This window comes from Narcine bancroftii, chromosome 1 (genome assembly GCF_036971445.1).
Source record: "Narcine bancroftii isolate sNarBan1 chromosome 1, sNarBan1.hap1, whole genome shotgun sequence".
Classification (NCBI taxonomy): Eukaryota; Metazoa; Chordata; class Chondrichthyes; order Torpediniformes; family Narcinidae; genus Narcine; species Narcine bancroftii.
In genome coordinates, this window is record NC_091469.1 from 59,857,912 (window position 1) to 59,882,263 (window position 24,352).

General features: G+C 40.6%; 1 protein-coding gene across 1 annotated transcript in view; it reads right to left on the reverse strand.

Annotated features, from left to right (window-relative positions):
* fbn2a (fibrillin 2a) overlaps nt 1-24,352 on the reverse strand; it is a 353,303-nt gene that overhangs the window by 159,095 nt on the left and 169,856 nt on the right. The window contains exons 12-15 of the mRNA XM_069927980.1: nt 21,029-21,175; nt 15,050-15,169; nt 4,227-4,352; nt 3,595-3,717 (exon numbers count right to left, since the gene is read on the reverse strand). Coding sequence (XP_069784081.1) covers nt 3,595-3,717; nt 4,227-4,352; nt 15,050-15,169; nt 21,029-21,175 — 516 coding nt within the window. The remainder of the gene's footprint in view (nt 1-3,594; nt 3,718-4,226; nt 4,353-15,049; nt 15,170-21,028; nt 21,176-24,352) is intronic.

Genomic DNA, 24,352 nt, shown 5'->3' on the forward strand with positions numbered 1-24,352 from the left:
GAGGTTTTTCAGTTGGTTGTTTTTCCAGACTCTTTTGTGTAGTCTTCCAAAGGCGCTATTTGCCTTGGCGAGTCTGTTGTCTATCTCATTGTCGATCCTTGCATCTGATGAAATGGTGCAGCCGAGATAGGTAAACTGGTTGACCGTTTTGAGTTTTGTGTGCCCGATGGAGATGTGGGGGGGCTGGTAGTCATGGTGGGGAGCTGGCTGATGGAGGACCTCAGTTTTCTTCAGGCTGAGTTCCAGGCCAAACATTTTGGCAGTTTCCGCAAAGCAGGACGTCAAGCGCTGAAGAGCTGGCTCTGAATGGGCAACTAAAGCGGCATACATACATACATACATGCTAAATTATTACATGTGAGTGAATGCATCATATTCAGTAGTGGGGAATAATTTTGTTTGGTTTGGCACAAATGTTGCCAATGCCATGGATATGTTGTTTGCTGCTAGGCAAGAACTAGATAAGATACTTCCACATCTTGAAGTTAAAGAACCACAGTCGTCGTTGTCGTTGTAGTAGTAGTCGGCTTTATTTGTCTCATTAAGAGAAAAACAAGATAACGTTTCCACAATACCGCGGTGCTACATTAAAACATAACAAGTACAAACAGCATAGGAACAGAAACACCAGGTCTCAAAGAGGCCACTTCAAGCGACTGCTGTGCCGCCATCTTGGGCCTTAGCTGCCACTATATCCACGCAGGACAATAAAACATCACAAAAATTACCTATTTCTTTCACACACATCTCCAATTACACACAAACTACTTAAAATGTATATTTTATATATATAGTGCCACAACACATTGATTTCAGAGGCTGGGTCAAGGTTACAGAAAACACAGGTCAAAATATGTCTTTAGATGTAAAAGTGTGCTACTACAAATGAAGGGACCGTTCACCAGATCTGATGAGGCCACTGCAGGCTACTACTGCACCGCTATCTATGGCCAGGTTTACAGGCATCTGCTGGACTCTGGATGTTAAATTGTCTGCTAGCTTTCTAATGGAAAACTACCTCACAGTTTGCTGTCTCTTGAGATCGAAGCCTCAGGATCATCTACCACGAAGTCCCAGAGATCCTGAACATGCATCCTCCGGACCCCCGAATTGGGCCCACAACTCTACCACTCCAGACATCTCGGGACACTTCCTCTGACTCCACAGCTCCGAACACCTTGGTACACCTTCTTCGTCTGCACCACGCGTCTATATGACTTCCAGCAACAGGCAACATCAACTTCGGTGCCGAAGAATGAAGGCCACATCACCCCAACAGAGGTCTTGATTCCCTCAGCCGTCGAGTCCGCAGCGCAAGATCTGTCCCTCGGCAGTTGAGTCTGTGCACTTTGCGGCCTCTTTCAGAGGATGGCTGTTGCTTGGCAATTCCAAAATTTCAACGCCCGACTCCCTATGTTCCAATACCCATCCTCACCTGATTAGAGATTGTGCAAGGCACTTACTTAGGGAATTCCTGTAGCACCTGGTCCGGAGAGGCTGCTGCGGGCTGCACCCACACTACCATCTTGAACCATCTTTTTCATTTTGGGGAAATCAAATTTTTGGGCAAGTATGCAAGGTTATTGGAAGAAGTTGTTGTGTAGTTCCATTGGAAATGGAATGCTGATCTTCATTATTGGAGGGTTGAATTTAAGAGTAGGCAGGTACAGGGTGAGTCCTGCTTGCCGTTCTGGTCGCCGTATTTGAGAAAAAAAAATTAGCTTTGGAGGCAGTGCACAGAAGTTTGATTCTAGAAATAAGTGGGTTAGCCTATGAGGAGAGATTGAGCCACCTGGGATTCTACTTGCTGGAATTCAATAGAATGAGGGAATATCTCAGATAAACATGTAAAATTATGTAAGGGATAGACAAGACAGAGACAGGAAACTTGTTTCTACGGGAAGGTGAGACCAAAATTAGGGGACATAGCCTCAAAATTTGGGGAGTAGGTTCAAGACAGAGATGAGGAAGAACAGCTTTTCCCAGAGAGTAGTGACTCTGTGGAATTTCTGCCCAAGGAAGCAATAGAACTCCCTCATTCAATATATTTAGAGGGTTACGAGAAAAGGCAGGAAGGTGGAGTTGAGTCCGTGGCCAGAGCAGCTGTGATCTAGTGAGTGGTGGAACAGACTGGATGGGGCAGATAGCTTGCTCCTGCTCCTATTTCTTTTTGGTCTAAAGCAACCCCTTTCTTCCATTGACAATGGCAGAAATTTTGGGACAGATCGAGAGATGTTGTGCTCATACCACAAATGGTGAAATCTGAGCAACCACCAAGAGATAAAATTGAACTGAGACTGTTCCTCTTTCTCTCACCCACAAACCTTTGAAAAATGTATTTTATCCTCTTGATAGAAAACAGACTCACCAAGGCAAATAGTGCATTTGGAAGACTACACAAAAGAATCTGGAAAAACAGCCACCTGAAGAAACACACAAAGATCAGTGTGTACAGAGCCGTTGTCATACCCACGCTGCTGTTCAGTTCCAAATCACGGGTCCTCTACCGGCATCACCTATGGCTCCTAGAACGCTTCCATCAGTGCTGTCTCCGCTCCATCCTCAAGATTCAATGGAATGACTTCATCACCAACATCGAAGTACTTGAGCTGGCAGAGTCCGCAAGCATCGAATCCATGCTGCTGAAGACCCAACTCCGCTGGGTTGGTCACATCTCCAGAATGGAGGACCATCGCCTTCCCAAGATCGTGTTATATAGCGAGCTCTCCACTGGCTACCGAGACAGAGGTGCCCCAAAGAAGAGGTACAAAGACTGCTGAAAGAAATCTCTTGGTGCCTGCCACATTGACCACCGCCAGTGGGCTGATATCGCCTCCAACCGTGCATCTTGGTGCCTCACAGTTCAGCGGGCAGCAACCTCCTTTGAGGAAGACCGCAGATCTCACCTCACTGACAAAAGACAAAGGAGGAAAAACCCAATACCCAACCTCAACCAACCAATTTTCCCTTGCAACCGCTGCAACCATGCCTGCCTGTCCCGCATCGGACTTGTCAGTCACCAACGAGACTGCAGCAGACATGGACACACCCCTCCATAAATCTTCATCCGCGATGCCAAGCCAAAGGTTTCCATCAACTCCCCCCATAGATTCTACCACCCATCTACACACGAGAAGCAATTTGCAGTGGCCAATTAACCTATGAACTGACATATTTTTGGGATGTGGGAAGAAACTGGAGCAACGGAAGAAATCCATGTGGTCACAAAGAGAATGTGCAAAAACTCCACACAGACAACATCAGATGCCAGCATTAACCCAGGTGACTGAAGATGTAAGACAATAGCCCTACCAGCTACAGTACTGTGCAAATGCTTGAAGGTTAAATCAGCCCTGGAATCCTACTTTCTACTCATTCTCATCCAGTCATTGATGGAATTATGATGCTTTGAATTTGTACTTTCTAGCACAGGTCTAACCATAGGTGAATGAACTTTAACTTAAAATTTGAAAGTGCCTGCCTTGCATTTCAGCTGATTTTCTTTATTACTCTTGTCCTTTTTATGACCATCTAACAGTTGACACTCAGCTCATAAATTATAAGTATATGCCTTTTGTGCACTTTGCCACATACCAATACAATATCGTCCATTGGGTGCTAGTGCAAAGCCAGGCTTGCAGATGCACTTGAAACTTCCATCTTCATTGATGCACATGCCATTCAGACACATGTTGGTAGTGGCACACTCGTCATGATCTACAGAGGTTGAAAAGCAATCATTAGTTTTCAATAGCATCTAATTAGAAGCGCTATGAACTCTCTGTAGCTCTGAATGGTGTTTTTAAAGTTGTACTGTGTACGGATTCTCTCGCTGGACTGCTTGCAAAACAAATGTTGTCACTGTACATGTGACAATTAAATTAAACATGATTATTTTTGTCCAAGCTTCCTTCCTGCCAAACTGAGGGTCCAGATAAAATCTGCATTTAGCTCTTGATTCTACATTTGCCTGATTTGGTACATCTCGTGATTTAAATAGAAAGTTAAATGAAAGGAAGTGTTTTGCTTTATTTTCTGCATATTAATTAATTTTAAATTTGGAAGTAATTCATCAGTTAACTGTGTTGAGAGTGGATACATTATTTTCAATATTTCAATTTATAAAAAATAATAATTATCAAAATATATTTATAAATGTTGTGACTAATCAGAAATAAAGTGTGTATTTCCATTTACATTCAATTGAACTTAATTTTTTTTCTTACCAATGCAATTCTTCCCATCTGGAGTCAGTTCGAACCCAGCATTGCAAATACATTGAAAGCTTCCATCTGTGTTCACACAACGAGCATTTTTGCAAAGAAGTCCATTATGAATACATTCATCAATATCTAACAAAAAAAGACAGCATAGAGTTAGTTACAGCATTGTAAATGTTTGAAACTCACAGCAAAATCACTGTAAATATCCTTTTCAGTCACTATGAATATTCAGTATGTCACTAAGTTCACTGCAGAATGAACTCAGGTTATTTAACTTCAGAAAATACTTTAATGAGCTCCTTCTGTAACACTACAATGACACTGGAACAAAAAGGAGTCATGAGGATGGTCACTAATGTTAGGTCTGCTTTGTTCATGAATGAGTGAGACAAACACCAGACTGAGTCAAAATCAGGGTTCTTTGTTCTTTATTACCGGATTGTAACACTTGCGACTAACAATGTTAGTCGGAGAATGCATTCTGCCGTTATCAGCAAAATGGTGATTTTTTATACCCTTGGATACGTGCTTAGAACATCATCATATCATTTCTTGTCCAATGACTAAAACTGTTGCTATCCTTTCCCTGCTAGCTTCCTGCCTCTCAATCCATCAATGTCTCTCTTATCTTGTAAGTACAAGGATGCATTCACATCTTGTTACAGCCCCGCACAGGGTAACTCCTTACACATTCCCATCTCATGATGTTTTACCTTACAATAATAATCTCCGTTGGTTACTGTTCAATCAAGATTCTATCCTTTCACAAAGCACATGTTAGAAATTGCTTCAGGAAATGGAAATTGATTCTGCTTCACATTGTTTTCAGCCTCATACACTCAATGCAATTTAAGCCAACCATAAGCTATTATGACCCATGAATGGCTTCAGAGCAGGGGGTCCCCAAACTTTTTAGACCATCAACCCCTTCATGGAAAACTTGATCCCTTATTAACCCAAGGCATGGAATCCCAGTGCTGGACAGGGGTGGGGATGGTGCGATGGCAGTTCTAATCCTGGGGGGGGGGGGGGGGTGCCAACCAATGGTATAAAGAACACATACATCTTTCTTCTATGCTCAGTCCATCGCCGTTCGCTCTCATCTTATTCAAAGGCTGAAGCCAAATACAAAAGTTCATTCGACACCCCCAACCCACCCTGGCGTTATCAACCCCCTGGCACTTATTGTCCCATTGGATACTCCCAGTGACCCCCCAGGGATCGATATTGACCACTTTGGAGAACCCTCCTCCAAAGTGTTGCAGAGTTCCAAATGCTTGAAGCAAAAGCCTGCTAACGTTTTGTGAGACATTGAGTTAATAAGCAACTGAGTGACCTGTGGACAATCCCAGATGAAGCTTGGTGTATCTGAATGATGGGGTGCTGCTCCAACATTCTGGGCCTCATGTTTTCCATAATCACACTAAAAATGTGATCCCCACAATTTGGCAATGTTTGAGTGGTTTTTTTTAAATTTTTGTGGTCATTGCTTCCACTTCATAGAGATACTGAAGCCTCTAGAAATACTAACCACATCTAAATTTATTTAGGCCTGATGAGGAAATTATGTCTTCCTTGACCTCTCATGATTTGTTTTTTTTTACTGTGAACAGGAAGAAATGATATGCAATTCAATGGTATTAATTAAACTCTAATATCCACATAAGTTCTCATTTATTTATCATCCTATTGTACAAATACAATCTGATGAAACAGCATTCTTCGGTCCTCAGTTCAACACACTGCATACATGCAGACATCACACATACAGACGTGCATATGCAGAGTACTTATACAAATATTAAATAAATAAATATTATTGTTGAATTAATAGTTGAGTCTCTTAAGATTTATATGAGCAGTTCATTCAGTTACTCAGCAATCTCACTGCCCGTGGGAAGAAGCTATTTCTCAACCTGGTGTTTCTTACTCCTGAATCCCTTGCCTGACTGAAGTAGCTGAAAAATGCTGTGTGTAAGATAGTAGAGGTCTTCACTGATTTTGTGAACCCTCGTTGGACAACAATCCCTGTAAATCCCAGTGATGGGAGGGAGGCAGACCCCAGTGATATTCTTTCCAGTGCTTATGGTCCTGTGGATTGACCCCTGATCTGATTCTCTACCCCACTGTGATGCAGCTGGCCAGGACTCTCTCAATAGAGCTCATGTAGAAAGTCAACAAGATGGTGCCCAGTAGCCTTGCACACCTCAATCTTCTCAGGAAGTGCAGTCGCTGTTGTGCCTTCCTGACAAGTGATGTGATGCTTTGTGTCCAGGGTAGGTCACTTCTTAAATGGTCTGTGAAGAACTTGGTGTTGCCTACTCTCTCCACTACTGAGCTTTTAATGTGTGGTGGTAGATGGTCGGCCCTGGTCCTCCTGAAATCCACAATTGTCTTGTCCACACTGAGACTCAGGTGGTTATCTATGCGTGACCTATTATGATGTACAGTGCTCTCTGTAATGCTTGGGACATAGATACTTTTTTTTTCCCTTTATTTGCCCCTGTGCTCCACATTTTAAATATGTAATCAAACAATTCATGTGTGATTACAATTCACATTACAGATTTTATTAAAGGTTATTTGTATACATTTTGTTTTGCCCATGTAGAAATTACAGCACTTTTTATACATAATCCCCTCATTTCAGGACAACACAATGTTTGGGACATTAGGCTTTGCAGATGTTTGTGAGTACTCAGGTATGTTTAATTGCATCTCTGGTGCTGGTATAAGAGAGCAAGGCATGCTTCAAGGTTTTGATCACCTGTAGTTGCCATTTTTCAACATGAGGACTTGAATTGTGCCAATGAAAGTTAAAATAAAATCCATTATGAGGCTGAAAAACAAGGATAAAACAGTAAGAGACATCGACCAAACCTGAGGATTACCAAAATCAACGGTTTGGAACATCATTAAGAAGCGAGAGCACACTGGTGTGCCCAGTAATCACAAAGGGGCTGGTATTCCAAGGAAGACCTCCACTGCTGATGGAAGAATTCTCATCTTGTATGAATAATCTTGTATTATCTAAATATAATTGAATAATTGTTTGGTATTGATACAAGTGATAAATAAAATTTTTCAAAAAAAAAAGAAAAATCCACAATCATCTGCCCGACAGATCAGAAACACTCTTCAGGAGGCAGGTAGGTGTGGATATGTCAATATCTGTTGTCTGGAGAAGATTTCATGGACAGAAATACAAAGGCTGCACTTCAAGCTGAAAACCACTCATTAGCCACAGGAACAGGATGGCCAGATCAGTTTGCCACAAGGTATTTAAAAGAGCCTGCAGAATTCTGGGAAATGGTCTCATGGACAGATGAGACCAAGATTAACCCATATTAAAGTGATGCCGTGCAAAGTTTGGAGGCATAAAGGAACTGCCCAAGAGGGGGATTCAGGTGATGTAGTGAAAGATTGGACGTGAATTCTCAGCCTTCCTGGAATTTGCTAAAAAGTGGCTTAACATGCAACTTTTTAAATAACTTTCTTGGTCCAAATGATATTTTAATCTATTTAGTAATGGGTTCAAAGAAGAAATGCACACGCATGGCAGCCTCTGGAACATGTCGTCAGAGGGAAGATACTCAGGAGCAAAGGCCCTCGCATAGCAAGAAGCCTGGGGATGAAGTTTATCTTACCTCTCAATTGGAAACATTTCTTCCTGGCTTTAATGCTGCAACGTCAATGGTATTAGCGACAGAACAAGCTGAAGGGGAACATTTGACTCAACGCGCAGGCACACAATTGACTGCAAAAGGCTGAATTAATTGAAGGAGTCATCACAAAATGGAAACTCCAATGAGAGTTCAGAAGAATCAACTCAGCAGAAGTAGAAGAGGTTGCCGGTTCAACGAAAAAGAAGAAGGCAAAGAAAGTAAAGACATAATATAGATGATGTTTTAAGATAGAAAAGAAAAAAATACAAATAAGAAACATGATAATATTTTAAAAGTACGAACAAAGATGGACGGAACTATAGAGCTGTTAAATGAAAGAGTTAATTTTGTTGAAGAGAAATATGAAGAAGTAATCGATAAGGTAACCAGTTTGGACAAAGTGGTTTGCACTTGGGATCAGGAAAAAGTCAGACTTTGGGATACTATCAATGTTCTAGAAAATTTTAGTAGGAGAAACAATGTTAAAATTGTGGACCTTAAGAAAAGAATTGAAGGTGCTGATTGTGTGACATAATTTCAAAATTGGCACCTAGAATTTTGGGACAGGATAAAGTGGGAGGCAACAGTGAAATAGAGAGAGCACACAGATCACATGCCCCCCCTAACCCCACCCCCTTCCAGGCAAGAAGCCCTGTTCCATGTTGATTAAATGTCTACGATTTCAGGATCATGAGAGAATTTTTAGAGCAGTGGCCAGAGAAAAGTGGTGAACCATTTGAATGTGAAGGGGGAAAGATTTTCTTCTATCTAGACATCAGTGCATTACTTTTGAGACATAGACGGGAATTTAACCCTATAAAGAACTCTTTGTGGAAAAAGAGTTACAATTTTGTTTTACGCCATCCTGCCACCCTAAAGATTATGATACCAAATGGTGAAAATAGATTTTTTTTTTCCACAAATACAAGATGTGCTACAGACTTTGTTAATTAACTTCCGGACTTGAGGACTGACAGAACTTAGTAGATGGCAATAATATATATATTTTTTTACATTTGTATATAATTATTGTAATATATCAGAAATATTTCTTTTGTAAATAAAAAACAAAATCAATAGTTATATAATATTAATTTCCATGGGGTTGGGGGCCCAGGGTTTGTCTTCGTCACACCAGATGTGCATTTGTGCATTAGTCACAATTCATTATATGAAGTTGAACAGTGTTTTGAGCTTATTTCTCAATACTTATAAGGGGGATTTAAATTATGTTTTATTTTCTTTATAGTTAAACACTTATAAGGGGATTTAAGTTTTGTTTTGATTTTCTTTAGAGATATGATAATATCAATATCTTCCTACTTCTTTTTTAAAATTCTTCTACTTTATCTTTTTCTATTGGAACTCTTGGCAGATCTGAGTCCAGTGTTTGAAGACAAAGAAATTTGGATCTCTGGGGGAGGGAGTGTGGATAGATGGGATGAAGGATAACAGAAATCTACATAACGATAATCTGTGATAATGGTAAACATGATGAAGTCTTTTAGTATTAATCTTAATGGTTAAAACAATCCTGTGAAAAGGAAGAGCGTATTCTCGTATATTAAGAAGAGGGGAGCAGGCCTAGCCTTCCTTCAAAAAGCACATTTAATTGATAAGGAACATCAAAAATTGAAAAGGGACTTGGTGAGCCACGTTATGGAATCATCCTTCAATTCTAAACCAAGGGGAGTGGTAATCTTAATAAAGAAGAATCTTTCAGTTGTAATACAGTTGTAAATGATTCAGCAGGTAAGTATGTGAAGGTACATTGTCAGATATATTCTGAATTTTGGACCCTGTGAAATCTATATTCACCAAATGTAGATGATGAAAGGTTTATAAAATAAACCACATCAAAATATAATTTTAATTTTTGTCTGAATCCCATTTTGGGCAAATCAACAAGAGCAGTGGCTAGGACAAGGATGGCTAGAGCCAAGTGAGCTGAATTTAGACAAAGAGACTACTCCTTTTACTCCAATAAGTATGATGTGTACTCCAGGATAGATTTAGTTTTATGATCAACACATGTGCAAGATAGAATTATGGAAATTGAGTATAAGGTGAGAGTCCTGTTAGACCATTCACCTCTATTATTATCAATTGTTAGGCTTGATAAGCAGGACAAAGAATACAGATGGCGTTCAGATGGCGTTTCAACCCATTGTTGTTGAGAAGATCTGAATTATGTGACTTTATAATATTTTGGAATTTTCTGTGAGACCAACTGTCATTCTATTGCCAATAAATTTACAATATGGAACACTTTAAAAACTTATTTAAGTGGTCAAATAATTAATTATACCTTGTGAATTTGAAAAAAATATATGAGGTAAGTATACAAATTGGAACAAGAAATACACCATTTGGAGAAGGACCTGCAGTTGAGGAGCTTAGAACAGAAACGAAGAGAACTTATTAATAAAAATCTTGAGTGTTCTACATTACAAACTTATAAGTCAGAGAAAGCAATAATGAGAACAAAACAAAGGAACTGTGAGGTGGGGGAAAGAGCTCACAAGGTCCTATCTTGGCAACTGAAAACAGAGCAAGTCTCTAGAACAATTAATGCAATTGAAACAGAAGCCAACAGAATCGCTTATGAGCTACAAGAAATTAATGAGGCCTTCAAATCATTCTATTCCAAATTGTATAAATCATAATCTCAAATAGATAATAATAAAATAAATGATCATGTGCCACATTTGGTCTTCCCAAATTTGGATTTGGTTGAGAAGAAGGATCTCGATGCATCTTTTGCTTAATTGGAGATAGAGGAGACATTTAATTCATTGCATGTTAATAGATATCCTGGAGAGGATTGTTTTCCACTGGAATTTTATAAAGAATTTAAGGATGTGTTAATGCCTCTTTTTATGGAAGTGCTGAATCAACCTGTTGGATCACATACCTTGATGGATTCTTTTTCAAAAGCAATAATAACGTTATTCCCAAAAAAAGATAGAAACCCATTGAAACCATCATCATATAGACCAATTTCTTTGTTGAATACAGACTATAAAATACTAGCCAATGTTCTGGCAAACAGATTGGTGAAATTCTTACCAAAATTGATAAATAAGGATCAAACAGGATTTGTTAATAAAAGGCAATCAGCAGAAAATGTAACCAGATTGCTTAGTATACTTCATTTGGCCCCAAAAAGAGGTGATTTAAGTGTGACTGTTCCTTTGGACATGGAAAAGGCTTTTGATAGAGTGGAATGGGATTTAAAAAAAAAAATTAAATTATTAGAGAAATTTGGATTAGATCAAAATCTTATAAACTGGATCCAACCCATATAATGAACCTAAGGCAGAGTTGTGATGAATGGCCAAGTATCTCCAACATTCCCACTGTCCAGAGCTAGCAGACAAGAATGTCCATTATCTCCGGCTCTTTTCATATTGGCTATAGAGCTTTTGGCGAAAATTATTCGAAAGGATTCAGACATTAAGGAGTTCAGAGTTGATCAAGAAGAACATAACATTAGTCTGTTTGCAGATGATGTATTAATATATCTGACAGAACCACAAACTTATTTGTAAAGGTTGCATTTACAAGTGGAAGACTATGAGAGAATTTCTGAGTATAAAATAAATTGAGATAAAAGTGAGCTTATGCCATTAATTGATGGGGATTATACAAATTGTCAGAAAATGTGCAATTTAGATGGTAGAAGAATGGGATTAATTATTTGGGGATCAAAATAAATAATGAATAATTTATATAAAATGAACTATATCCCTTGCTTAAAAAAGTTGAAGATTCAAATATATGGGTAACTCTTATGGTAACTTTGATTGGAAGAATTAACTGTATTAAAATGAATATATTCCTGTGTGTACAGTACCTCTTTCAGACTCTTCCATTACCACAAAAATCCTTTCAAAATTTGAACATTAGTTAGGAAGTTTCTTTGGGAAGGTAATTTCGCTAGAGTCTCTATGGAAAAATTAACTTGGAAATATCATATGAAGGGTTTGCAACTCCCAAATTTTAAATATTTCTATTGTGCGGTCCAGATGAAATTTGTCACTTCCTTCTTTAATGGAAGAGATAAATGTTCATGGACGGAAATTGAACTGCACAGAGTCAGAGAGAGAGAGAGTAGAAGAAGATCTAATATAACAATGGGATATTAAATCTATTTCTGGTGGAAAGGAAGCACTTTTAACAAAGCATATTTTAAATATTTGGCACAAATTGAATAACTTAATTGGAACAAAGGGAAAAAATCTCTAAAATTGCCCTTGACTCAAAATAGATTAATTCTTTTAACAATGAATAATAAGATTATATATACATGGTCCCGTAAAGGGATTGGTTATGTGGAAGATTGTTAGGTGCAAGAGTAATTCATGTAATTTGAACAGTTAAAAAATAAATATAATATTTGTAATAATACAATCTTCTGCTTCTTTCAATTCAGATCTTTTTTTTCCAGAGGTGAATTAGGATTGCCCATGATGTTACCAGAGTGCAGTGAAATAGAGATTCTGATTTGTAAGGGGAAAACAAGAAAGTTTACATCTGCAATGTATTCCTTACTTAATTTGGGAACTCCCAAGCAAGAGTTATACAAATCAAAACAAAGATGGGAATCAGACTTGAATATTAGTATTGGGGATTTATAAAAACTGATCTGATTTACATCAGGATTGAATGACAAATACAATGAATGTAAGATATAGATTGGTACATTATATATATTTTTTGCATCCACTATATCTTACCTGCAGAAATTACATAAACTAAATTCTAATATATAGGATATATGTTTTAGATGTGGTAAAGAAATGGGAGCCTTTTTACATTCCAGCTGGTCAGGTTCTAAAGTGAAATGTTTTTGGGAAAATTTAAGGATTTTATTAGATTATTGGAAAACAATTGCCACAAAGTCATGAATTGTATCTCCTAGGAAATACCGTGGACATAAGATCCAAAATTAAACTGTCCAAGAATTTCTTAAAATTGCATTGGTGGTGGCCAGGAAGTGTATTGCGATTACTTGGAAGTTTGATTCCCCTCTGGATATATGCATAGCTGTGTTTCCTTGGAGAAAATTGATTACAATTTAAGGAAGAAGTACAATATATTTTTGCAGGTCTGGCAGCCATTTTGCAGAACACAGGGTTGAATATTTAGGGATACTTATTCTGTTCCTGAGTTCTATATCCTGGTTCTTTCACCTACTTGAAATCTAGCTAAGAAAGGAACAAGATCCTCTGAACTGGATATCGGATTCCAACAGTTCCTTCTCTTTTTTTTTCTTTCTTGATTTTCTGTTCTCTTTTTTCTTATCTTCATTTTTGTTCTTTACTTTGGGGCTTTGATTGGTTGGAGGGTGGGAGATGGGATTGTTTGAAGATATGCATTTAAGGAATGGTTATTTCTTGATACATGTTGTCCACAAAAGTAAAATAAAGTATTAAAAAAAAGGAACTGCCCAAGATCCAAAGCATACCACCTCATCTGTGAAACATGGTGGTGGGGGTGCTAAGGTCTGAGCATGCTTGGCTGCAACAGATACTATAGCACTTATCTTCATTGATGATGTAACCGATGGCAGTAGCAAAATGAATCGTGAGCTGTATTGAAATATCTGATCTACACAAGTTTGAACAAATGCCTCCAAACTCATTGGATGGTGCTTCATCCTACAGCAGGACAATGATCCCAAACATACTGCTAAAAAAACAAAGGAGTTTTTCCAAATGCAAAAAACTGGACAATTCTTGAATGGCCAAGTCAATCACTTGATCTAAATCCAATTGAGCATGCCTTCCATACGTTGAAGAGAAAACTTAAGGGGACAAGTCCCCTAAAAAAACAGAAGCTGAAGATGCCTGCAGCAGAGGCCTGGCGAATCAGACTTCAAGCAATCATTGCATGCAAGGGATATACAACAAAGTACTAAACATGATTACTTTAATATACATACCATTGCTATGTCCCAAGTGCCCTGAAATGAGGGGACTATGTATAAAAAGTGATGTAATTTCAACATGGTCAAACCAAAATGTACACAAATTTCCTTCAATAAAATCTGGAATGTGCACTTTAATCATCTGTGAATTGTTTGATTACAAATTTAAATCTGTGGAGTACAGGTGCTAAAAAATGAGAAAAAAAGTGTCTTTGTTTATGAAATATTATGAAACATAAATCCTTGTTTATGTTCAGGTAAAAAATTGACTTGTTTTCTTCTTTCTGCCAAGAAAATACTCTCTGGAATCTAGTCCATACGATCACAATAAAGTGGATAATTGCTTTCAAATCTTCCTATTCTAATTCTGTCTCTTGGTTACAGTGTCTTATTTCTCCTCCTGTTCATTTTTCTTTGACACCCATTCTTTTACCTTCACTTTTTTCCTATTTTTATTTTCTGAAAACAAGTAAGCATTCACGCAGCTCAGACGCTATTTTTCAACAGCATGTATGTTTTTCAAATAATTTCCAAAGCTCGGCTTATAAACAATAACTGGTTGAGTTTTGGCATAATCTGACACTGAGGTAAAACAACTATTAACTGAGGAAATCAAAAATCCAATTCCTGGTGCGTAACTGTATTGAAGAAATGTCCAACAAGCTTTTTTCAATAAGTTTCCTTTGCTTACTTTGGCATAGTGTGCATCAAGATCGTGAAGACCGTACTGAGCCATTACAAAGTGCCTTTCTCCAACTGTAGGGAAATGCTGTGGTTCAGTTATAGTTCTGATCTAAACAGAATATGTAAAACCATGTAACAAGACAATGTCCACCCAAAAATATCCTGTTACATGCAGGTCAAAAAGACTCATGTATTCATCGGATGTCTAAAATATAAAAAAAATGTAGATACCCAATTTAATTGTATGAAATACCTCCTCCTTAATAGTTTGCTATTCTAGAAGCAAACTCTAATGTACATAACCTCAGTAGCTTGTACAGACTCTGATAAAGCAGTTTCTGTTTTAGTTATCTTTAGCATTCTAAATGCTTCCAAAGGTAACACTAGACTGTTAGCCTATTCAACAAACAGCCATCTACTTTCTTGGATGTGAAGTCACTTGTGAATATCCAAAATATAAATATGCCTTTTCAGAATTTTGGTGGCAAATACTTAAATGTTCAGTTTTTTTTTTTATTTACAGATGTTACTCTTCAATCACTTACCAATGCAGGATTGTTTGGTGGGTGTACTCTGGAAACCAATGTGACATTTACAATGATAGGAGCCTGGAGTATTAATACAATCACCATTTGTACAGGGACTTGAAGTACACTCATCATAATCTACAGAGACCAATAAATGAGACATTAGTGAAAATATTTGACCTTGTCCTCATGAGCAAAAATGACAAACTCATCCAAAGCATATTCTATCATCATTTACAGACAAATTTCAGCAATAATTATTTAATTGTCACATTTGTACAGTTGTAATGTTACCTTTTAATAATTCCCATTCTTAGCAATTTAAGTTACAATAATATTTTCTTCTTTTCAGGCAAATGTTGATCCTTGCAATGTTTTAAATATTTTGTTCAAAGAAGATCTATCACAACTCTACAAATTCTTATGAATTACATTTCACACAAAAAGAAACCCATCAATGAAGGAGATGAGAAGTGAAAACCGTGGGAAATATGGAATTCAACCTCAAGGGGACCTCAGCATTGAAGTGAAATAAGGTAAGTAAACACTTCTTTTAAGCGAGTATGTAAACCTTAAAAATGTGATGAGGAGCCTTCAACCTGAAACTCACTTCCACTTTCCAGGGATAGTACCTGACCTGCGAATGGTTTCCAGCAAGTTCAGTTTCAGTCGTGCTCAGCCAGTGAAAGAATTTGGAATGAGATGGAGTTCAGACATTTTTTTTGGCTGAATTAGGGGTATTTAATATGGGACAATTTGCTTGTACTATACAGGTCACAAGTGAGAATATTCAATTTGTTATTTAAAGAAAGATATACCGTAAATGCCTTGGGAACAATTCAGACAAATGAAAGGGTCACATGAAGACATTTAGACAGATGGAATTAAGAGGAGTGATCGGGGATTTGATTGAAGCAAAAGATCCTGAGGGGTTTTGACAGGGAAGATAGCAAAGGATGTGGGAGAATCTAGAACTTGGTATCATTGTTTAAAAATAAGGTGTTACACATTAATTTAAAGATTAAGCAAAGGGGAGCATCAATGTAGAGAATGCTGCATTTTAGTCCCAATTTTAAGTTAAATTACAAAAGTGTTTCAAATCTAAAAAGAACAAATGGCACATTGGGACACACAATCTAGGCCTCACCTTTCTGTGAACCATTCTGCTAGTTATGATCAAAATTTATGAAGCAGATGGGAAATTTGATTCTGAAGTATTTTACATTCTACTGCCTTGTGTGAATATTGCTTATATTCTAATCTTGGATAAACAGTGATTTTTAATTGGAAAGCCTACAATAGAGCGAACATTGGGCCCTGGGCTCATTAATAATTTTTGTTTCAAGTGTTTGCCTCTGATGTCCCTCCATATGAAGATAGTGAACTCCATTTCAGAGTACACTGAAAATGGTAAAAATTGAGTTGTTGGAGAACTTTTACTCAAGGAATTCCACAGGTATTAGTATTTTTTTGGGGAAAAGTTTACCTTTCATCAAAACTGCATTTCTGAGGATCACTGTTTAAAAAAGGTTCCAAAAGTAACCCTGGAAATGATAGGCCAATAAGCCTGATGTTAGTATTATTGGAGGGTGTTCTACAAAATCAAATATACAAGTATTTGGATAGCCAAGGTCCAATTGGGGATGGTCAACATGTTTTATTTTCCGTGGAAGATGATGTTTAACTAATCTGATAGAGTTCTTCCAGGAAGTTATCAGGAAGGTTGATGAAAGAAAAGCTGTGGATGTTGTCGTCTATGTGGACTTTAGTAACGCCTTCGGTAAGGTCCCTCATGGGAGGTTGGTTCAGACTCTTGGTATTCATGGTGAGGTAGCCCACTTGATTCAACATTGGCTAGAGAGTATTGCTTCTCAGACTGCAGGTCTGTGATTAGTGGTGTGCATGAGGGATCAGTGTTGGGACCATTGTGGTTTATCATCTTTATCCGGATGATAACATGGTAAATTAGATCAGCAAGTTTGCAGATGACACGAAGATTGGAGGTGTTGTGAACAGTGAAGAATGTTTCCAAAGTTTGCAGAGGGATCTGAAGCAGCTGTAAAATTGGGCTGAAAAATGGCAGATGGAATTTAATGCATTTTGGAAGGACAAAACAAGAAAGGACATAGATGGTAGGACACTGAGAAGTTTGGTCGAACAGAGGGATCTTGGAATACAGATACATATAAATAGTCTCTAACTTATGACCGTTTTGGGGACAGAAGAATTGGTTGTAACTCGGGGTTGGTCATAAGTTGGGGGACGGGAACCTCAGGCTGCTGCTGGGGGACAGGGACCTCGGGCTGTCACAGGGAAAAATAGTTCAGCACAGACAAGAAGGGTTGAAGGGCCTGTTTCTATGCTATAATGTTCTATGGAACCGTGTACAGAGCAAGTGGCCTTCTGTTCCACTTTAAAAGTAATTTCTGTATCAAATCTTAGATTTAGCAATACACCCCATGTTTATCTATTTATTTGATTTAATGTTAGTTGAACTCACTTTACCAGTATGATGGTACCTCTCATAAACTATGATGTTAGGAGAGGGAGTGGAAATATCCAAAGATAACTATTCTGCTATCCATATGGTGGTCTTGAATTTATGTCACAATAACTTTATTTATATGTTGTTTTAATAGAATTTATACAAATTGATAATTTATATAAATGATAAATATTTATACTGTAATGTAATATTTACAGACCTGTATCTTTTGATTTATGACTACAGACGTTCAAGCTGCAATTGCCCGATTTAACAGAACAAATGCACAGAAGAATATTTTAAACTTCTAAGAAAGGTTACTGATCTAGATTTCAAGATTCCTTTATTGTCATAAAACAGCTAATATTACACAAATTGCCTTCTGCCTGCCATAACGCAAAGCATCGCTATTAGTGTCATCTGGCGCCCCTTACAGTATGAGAAAGAAAAAAACAAAAGTGTCCCTTCAGAGTCACTGAGCATATGGTTTTTTCTCCAGCACTCCTGCAGTCTCTGCAGCCACAGACTCCCTTTTGATTCATTGCCAACCTGAGCTCCTGATCCAAATCTCCAATGCCGCCAGGAAATTTCAGTGCCCTAGGCCCTTGGGGAACCCGTCTTGCCCTCAACACCCTCTCGTACCCTAGCTCCCATACCTGGTTCCCATGAGCCAGTCTCCCACAATCCACAGTTTGTGCGGTTACCTTGAACACAAGTGACCTGCAGCCTGTGTGGCTCCTTCAGCCGCAGAGTCCCTCGCTGGCCCACTGCTGTGGTCACCATCCTGTTGGGTTACCTCCTCTGCTTCTTCTTTTCAATGGAGGGTGTTCTCCCCATTTCTGCATCAGTCCACTGCTCCCCAGAGTCTGCAATCCCTTGTGGCCGCTGCTGAGCACAGGTGCCACTATCTTGGGCACAGACCTCCATGGTTGCAGGGTTTTATTTACAAAAACTGTTGACTCCTTTGACAGGCCATTTGGAGCCTGGCATTCGGACCAGGCAGTTGAATCCTTTGGAAACTACACTCCTGTGTTGCTTGTTATGGGAAATTATCGCAAATTAACCTAACTAATTTTATTGCCTTCTACGTTTCCATTTCTGTTTCCCTCCCCTTTTTGTTTATCCCCTTCCTCACCTTCCTCCTCTTCTGTCCCCCTTCATCCCAATCTCCCCACTGGATTTTTCTGCCCTCTTCCCACCCAGGTTCCATCTGGTCTCTCCAATACACCAACATTCTCACCTTCTCTTCTTATCAGCCTTTGTCCTCTAATCACCCACTCTACCCTGTAAGATTAACCTTCCTCTATCTCATTCATTTGTTTTTCTTACCGCTGTTTCTCTTGGTATGTCATCTGGCAATCTACTGTTTTCTTACCAAAAATAGACTTTATTCAGAATAAATTATTTGCATAAGGAAAACCGTTTAAAGTCTCTTCCCACCCTCAGTTTCACATCCATATATTTCCATTACTGTATATTGTTACATTCATTTCTATTTACACCATTGCCACCACAGTGGCGCCTTGTCTTTATTCCCCTCTCTGTTGTTTGAGGAGCTTCCCCTCAGTTTCAGCCCCTCAATGTCCAGTAATGGAAGGACTCTATACTGTGGTCCTTCCCCACAACACCCTTGTGTTGACTGTGCCAAGCCTCAGTGTGTCCCTCAGTGCATAATCCTGCAGCCTGGAATGTGCCAGTCAGCAGCATTCCATTATTAACATCTCTGTGTGCTGAAAGTCCAGCAGATTTCTGGCAGTCCAAAGAACTTCTTTCACCAAGTTGATGATCTTCCAGCAATTCTGGATGTCTGACTCTGTGCGTCCTTAGGAACAGCCTGTAAATCAGAGAGTCCTCTGTCACACTGGTGCCTGGGGTTAACCGTGACAAGGACCCTTGCATCCTTCTCCGCACACTCTTAGCGAAACTGCATTCTGCAAAGAGGAGGATGACTGTTTGTTATGTTTCATGTCTCCTTGATTCACCAGTTCCACTTGGGTCCCTCTCCTACCCCTCTCACCCTGCCCCCTTTTGCAGTTGAATTTCTTCTCCACATCTTCAGTCTTGATGAATAGTTTCATTCTGAAAAGTCATTCATTCTTTTTTCTCCCACTGATGCTTCTCAACCTGATGAGTTCCTGCTGCAAATTGAGTTTAACTTCATTGTATCCACAGTTCACTGATGTATCCAAAATTAAAGCATACTCTTTCTTCTATCTGTATGGAAGAGCTAAGGTAATCACAGATTACTTATATTACGAACCCTCCAACTCCCACAACTGTCTGGACTACACGCCCTCACACCCTGTCCCCTGCAAGGATTCCATGCATTCTCTCTATTTCTCCGTCTCCACCGCATCTGTTCCCAAGATGAGGTCTTCCAGTCCAGAGCTTCTGAAAAGACTGCCTTCTTCAACAAAAGTGGCTTTCCCTCCACCACTATCGACTTAGCCCTCACTTGCATCTTCTCCAATTCCTGCTCATCTTCCCTGGTCCCCTTTGCCCCCAGACACAACAAACATAGAATTCCCCCCATCCTCACCTACCACTCCACCAGCCTCTGCATTTAAAAGGTCATCTGCCAGAATTTCTGGCACTTACTATAGAATTCCACCACCAGACACAATTTTTTCCCACTCCTTCCCTCTCAGCCTTCGGCAGGGACCACTCCCTCCACGATTCCCTCGAGCGCTCATCCCTCACAACCCTTCCCCTCTGTACCCACAGAAGGTGCAACACCTGCGCCCACACCTCTTCCCTAACCATGGTCCAGGGCCCCAAAACAGGCCTTTCACATGAAGCAACACTTCAATTGTGCATCCACAGGACTTATTTATTGTATCTGGTGCACCCTTTGTAGACTTCTCTACATCAGAGAAATCGGTGGCAGACTGGGAGATTGCTTCACTCAGCACCTCTGCTCCATTCGCAGCTACAGCGACCTCCCAGTAGCCAACCAATTCAATTCCGGGTCACACACCTGCAATCATATCCATGGCCTTATGTACTGTCCCACCCTGACCACACGCAGATTGGAGGAACAACACCTAAATTTTCCGTCAGGGCACCCTTCAGCCACATGGCATGAATATTGACTTTACTACTTTCCATTAAACCTGCTCACCTTTTCTTTCCCCTTCCCCTTTCCTGTCTTTCACCCACACAGCCCTATCATCCCCCACCCCCTCAATGCTGCTTTCTCCACCTACCACCTCCTGCCTTGCCATCCCCCCTTCCCCTCCACTCTTTTGTTCGGACGCCTGCCAGCATTTTTTCATACTTTGATGAAGGGCTTGTGCCTGAAACTTTGGTTATGTATTTTTGCCTTTGCTACACAAAGGACTCTGTTTGACTAGCTGAGATTCAACCACGGTGTCTGCAGAACTTTGTGATTTACTTCAAGGTAATTACAGAGAACACTTTAAAGCTATCTCCGTTTGCAAACATTGTGCTTTTGTGCTGATTACATACTTCCACTGAGCAAGGAAATATGATAATACATGGTTGACTCTTACCAACACATTCTCCAGGCACATCTTGCTTAAAACCCATATTACATTCACAGCGGTGACCTGTTGGTGTGGGAATACACCGCCCATTCTTGCAGAGATTGATGAAGTGCTTACAGATGTCCAGGTTTGTTTGATTAATGGTGAAGGTACCTGAAACAAATACCCATTGTGACACGTAAATAAAGCAACTTCTCAACTTTAACAGATTTCAATGCTGATCAAATATCACCTAGCAGTTATCCATTATTACTTTGAGTAAGAGATAGGGATATTTCACATCCATTTCTTCCTTAGAGGTAGGTTTATTTATCTAATTGACAATTATACAAGATCTAATGGAGGAATGTGCTTGTTCAACTCTCTAAACTCTGAATCCACACTTTTGGGGTTTGAGGGAATGGGAATCAGGAGGCTGGCTCAATCTGGCATGCTGATGTGTTTTTTTTGGGGAGGAGAAGGATGGGGATGGGAGGTCAGGAGTGTAGGACAAAATGTGCGGGAGCAATCTGGAGGTGTAGCACCAAATGTGGATGGTATTGAAGATCACGGTACAGGGGAGCAGTTTCAAAAGGAGCAGATGGTGAATGACATGATTCGAATAGGAATAGTTTTCTATGGGTTTAAAAGGAAGTGCTTTGTAATCCAATTACTATGTAAATTCTTCTAACTTTAGATTTGAACAGCGCACAATCGGCCCTGCAGCCCAACTCAACCAGGTTGGCATTCTAGGCTAGACTGATTTTCCTGCATTTGGTCCACATTCTTCTAAATCCTTCCTATTCATATATCTGTCCAGATGCCTTCGGAATATTGTAATTGTTTGTTCTTCTATAGCTTCCTCTGACATCTCATTCCAGATATGGACTACCCTCAGAGTGAAAATTTTGCCCATGTGGCATTGCACATGATTAATGGACAGGTGAACTGGGTCCGTGTGATGTGCGTGTCAGCGGAGCAGCCACATCAGGCATGGCACCGTGCTTTCAGCTCCTCCAGCAGTGGATCCAGGCCCGCATATGCATGGTCTGCGCTGTGGCGTCACATAAACACAGCTTTTGGTGTAGGGGCAGGACTTACGGTGACCTTAAAGTGCAGCGCGCGAAAGAAAATTAAACTTTCGAGTGAAGACACGCCCACCATCTGCTGGTCTCTTTTGTTCACTCTACTAGCACTCCGCTACATTTGTGACCCCGACAGATTCAGACATCTTTGAACCCCTCAGCCTGGACGCTGCAGCAGTTAGCTCAGTAGCACTAAAACTACCTACTTTCTGGACACTCCACCCCACATCTGGTTCAGACAGGCAGAGGCACGCAAATCACCTCCAACTCCAGCAAATACTACCATGTTGTCAGCTCTTTGGATCAGGAAACTGTAGCCAGAGTAGACCACCTCATACAAAACCCACTGGAGGAAGGTAAATACAAAGCACTTAAATCAATGCTCATCAGCATGTATGGGCTCTCCAGGCATGGTTCATGCACCTGGATGGCCTGGGAAACAGAACACCATCCGCCCTCATGGACGAAATGCTCACGCTGGCAGAGGGCCACAGACCATGCTTTATGCTCGAGCAGGTGTTTTTGGTGCAACATCCAGATACTGCTGGCTGACGCAGACTTCAGCGACTCCTGAAAGGTTTTGGCCAAAGCGGACATGCTTTGGCAGACCAAGCGTGAAAACGAGTCCACCATCAGCCAGTTGACCCATTCACAACCGGAGCTGCAAACCAAAGCCCCACCAACACGGGACCAACAACGTCCCAGCAGGCCATATGAGGGAACGGACATCAAATTGCATTTCTACCATCAGAGGTCAGAGACTAACACCCGAAAATGTCGGCAGCCATGAAAGTCTCCAGGAAACGCTCAGGCCAGCCACTGCTGATGGCTTTGGCAGCTGGCCACATAGACAGCCTCTTCCACATTACGGACAAGTCCGAGGGCCGCAGGTTCCTGGTCGACACAGGCACAGAAATCAGCGTTATCCCACCGACAGTGCTCGAGACCCACACAAGGCCCCGTGGCCCCATCCTGCGGGAGGTCAACAACACTTCTATTTAGACTTTTGGCAAACGGCAGGTGGCAGTTCGACTAGGAGACTATACCTTCCACTGGGACTTCATGCTTGCATCAGTACAAACCGCTCCTGGGCACAGACTTCCTAAGAGCATACATGCTGCTAGTCAATTTAAAAGCAAAACAACTGGTGGATACTCAAACTTTCCAGATCACCCCACTCGAGGAAGCAGTAACGCAATCCCCACAACTTTCCTCAGTATTGAAACAAACTGATAAGAACAGCCGCATTTTGGCTGAGTTCCCGGCAATCCTCAAGCCTCAATTCACATCTGCCATGCTGAAGCACCCAGCTACCCCTGCCCCCCATGCACGCTCCCAATGCCTGCCTCCAGACAAGGTGCAATGGTGAAGGAAGAGTTCAAACACATGGAGGAATTTGGCATCGTCTGCAGATCCGACAACCCATGGGCCTCACCGTTACATATGGTCCCCAAGGCCACCGGCAGCTGGGGGCCATGCGGGGACTACAGGCATCTCAATGACGCCACCACTACCTGGACCCCACATTCAGGGCTTCACAGCCAATTTGCATGGTGCACAAATTTTCTCAAAGTTCAACCTAGTCTGCGGCTATCATCAGATCTCCATGCATCCTGATGACATAAAGGAGACGGCCATCATCACACCTTTTGGCCTCTTCAAGTTTCTGTGCATGCCGTTTTGCCTCAAGAATGCGGCACAGATGTTCCAGTGCCTGATGGATGCAGTTTGCAGGGATTGGGATTTCATCTTCATTTACCTAGATGACATCCTCATCATCTCAAAAGACCACCAAGAGCCAAATCTCATCTGTGCCAGCTGTAATCCTGCCGCAGCCCTTTCGGCCTTACCATCAATCCGGCCAAGTGCCAGTTTGGACCAGAGGTCATCGATTTCCAAAGTGGAAGCCATATGCCATTTCCCCAGGCCAACCACGGTGAAAGGCCTGCAGCAATTCATGGGTATGGTCAATTTTTACAACCGCTTCATTCCAGCCGCCGCTAAGATCATGCGACCACTTTTTGCCATGATGGCCATGACGAAGAAAGACCTAGTGTGTGACAATGAAGCCTCAGAGGTGTTCCAACAAACTAAACACACCCTGACCAATGCCATGTTACTCGTATACCCAAGGACGGATGATCCCACCGTCCTCACTGTTGACACATCTGCCACCGCCGTCAGTGGGGTACTCGAGCAGCTAGTAGACGGGCATTTGAAACATCTGGCCTTCTTCAGCGGCCACTTGAGGACACCAGAACTCAAA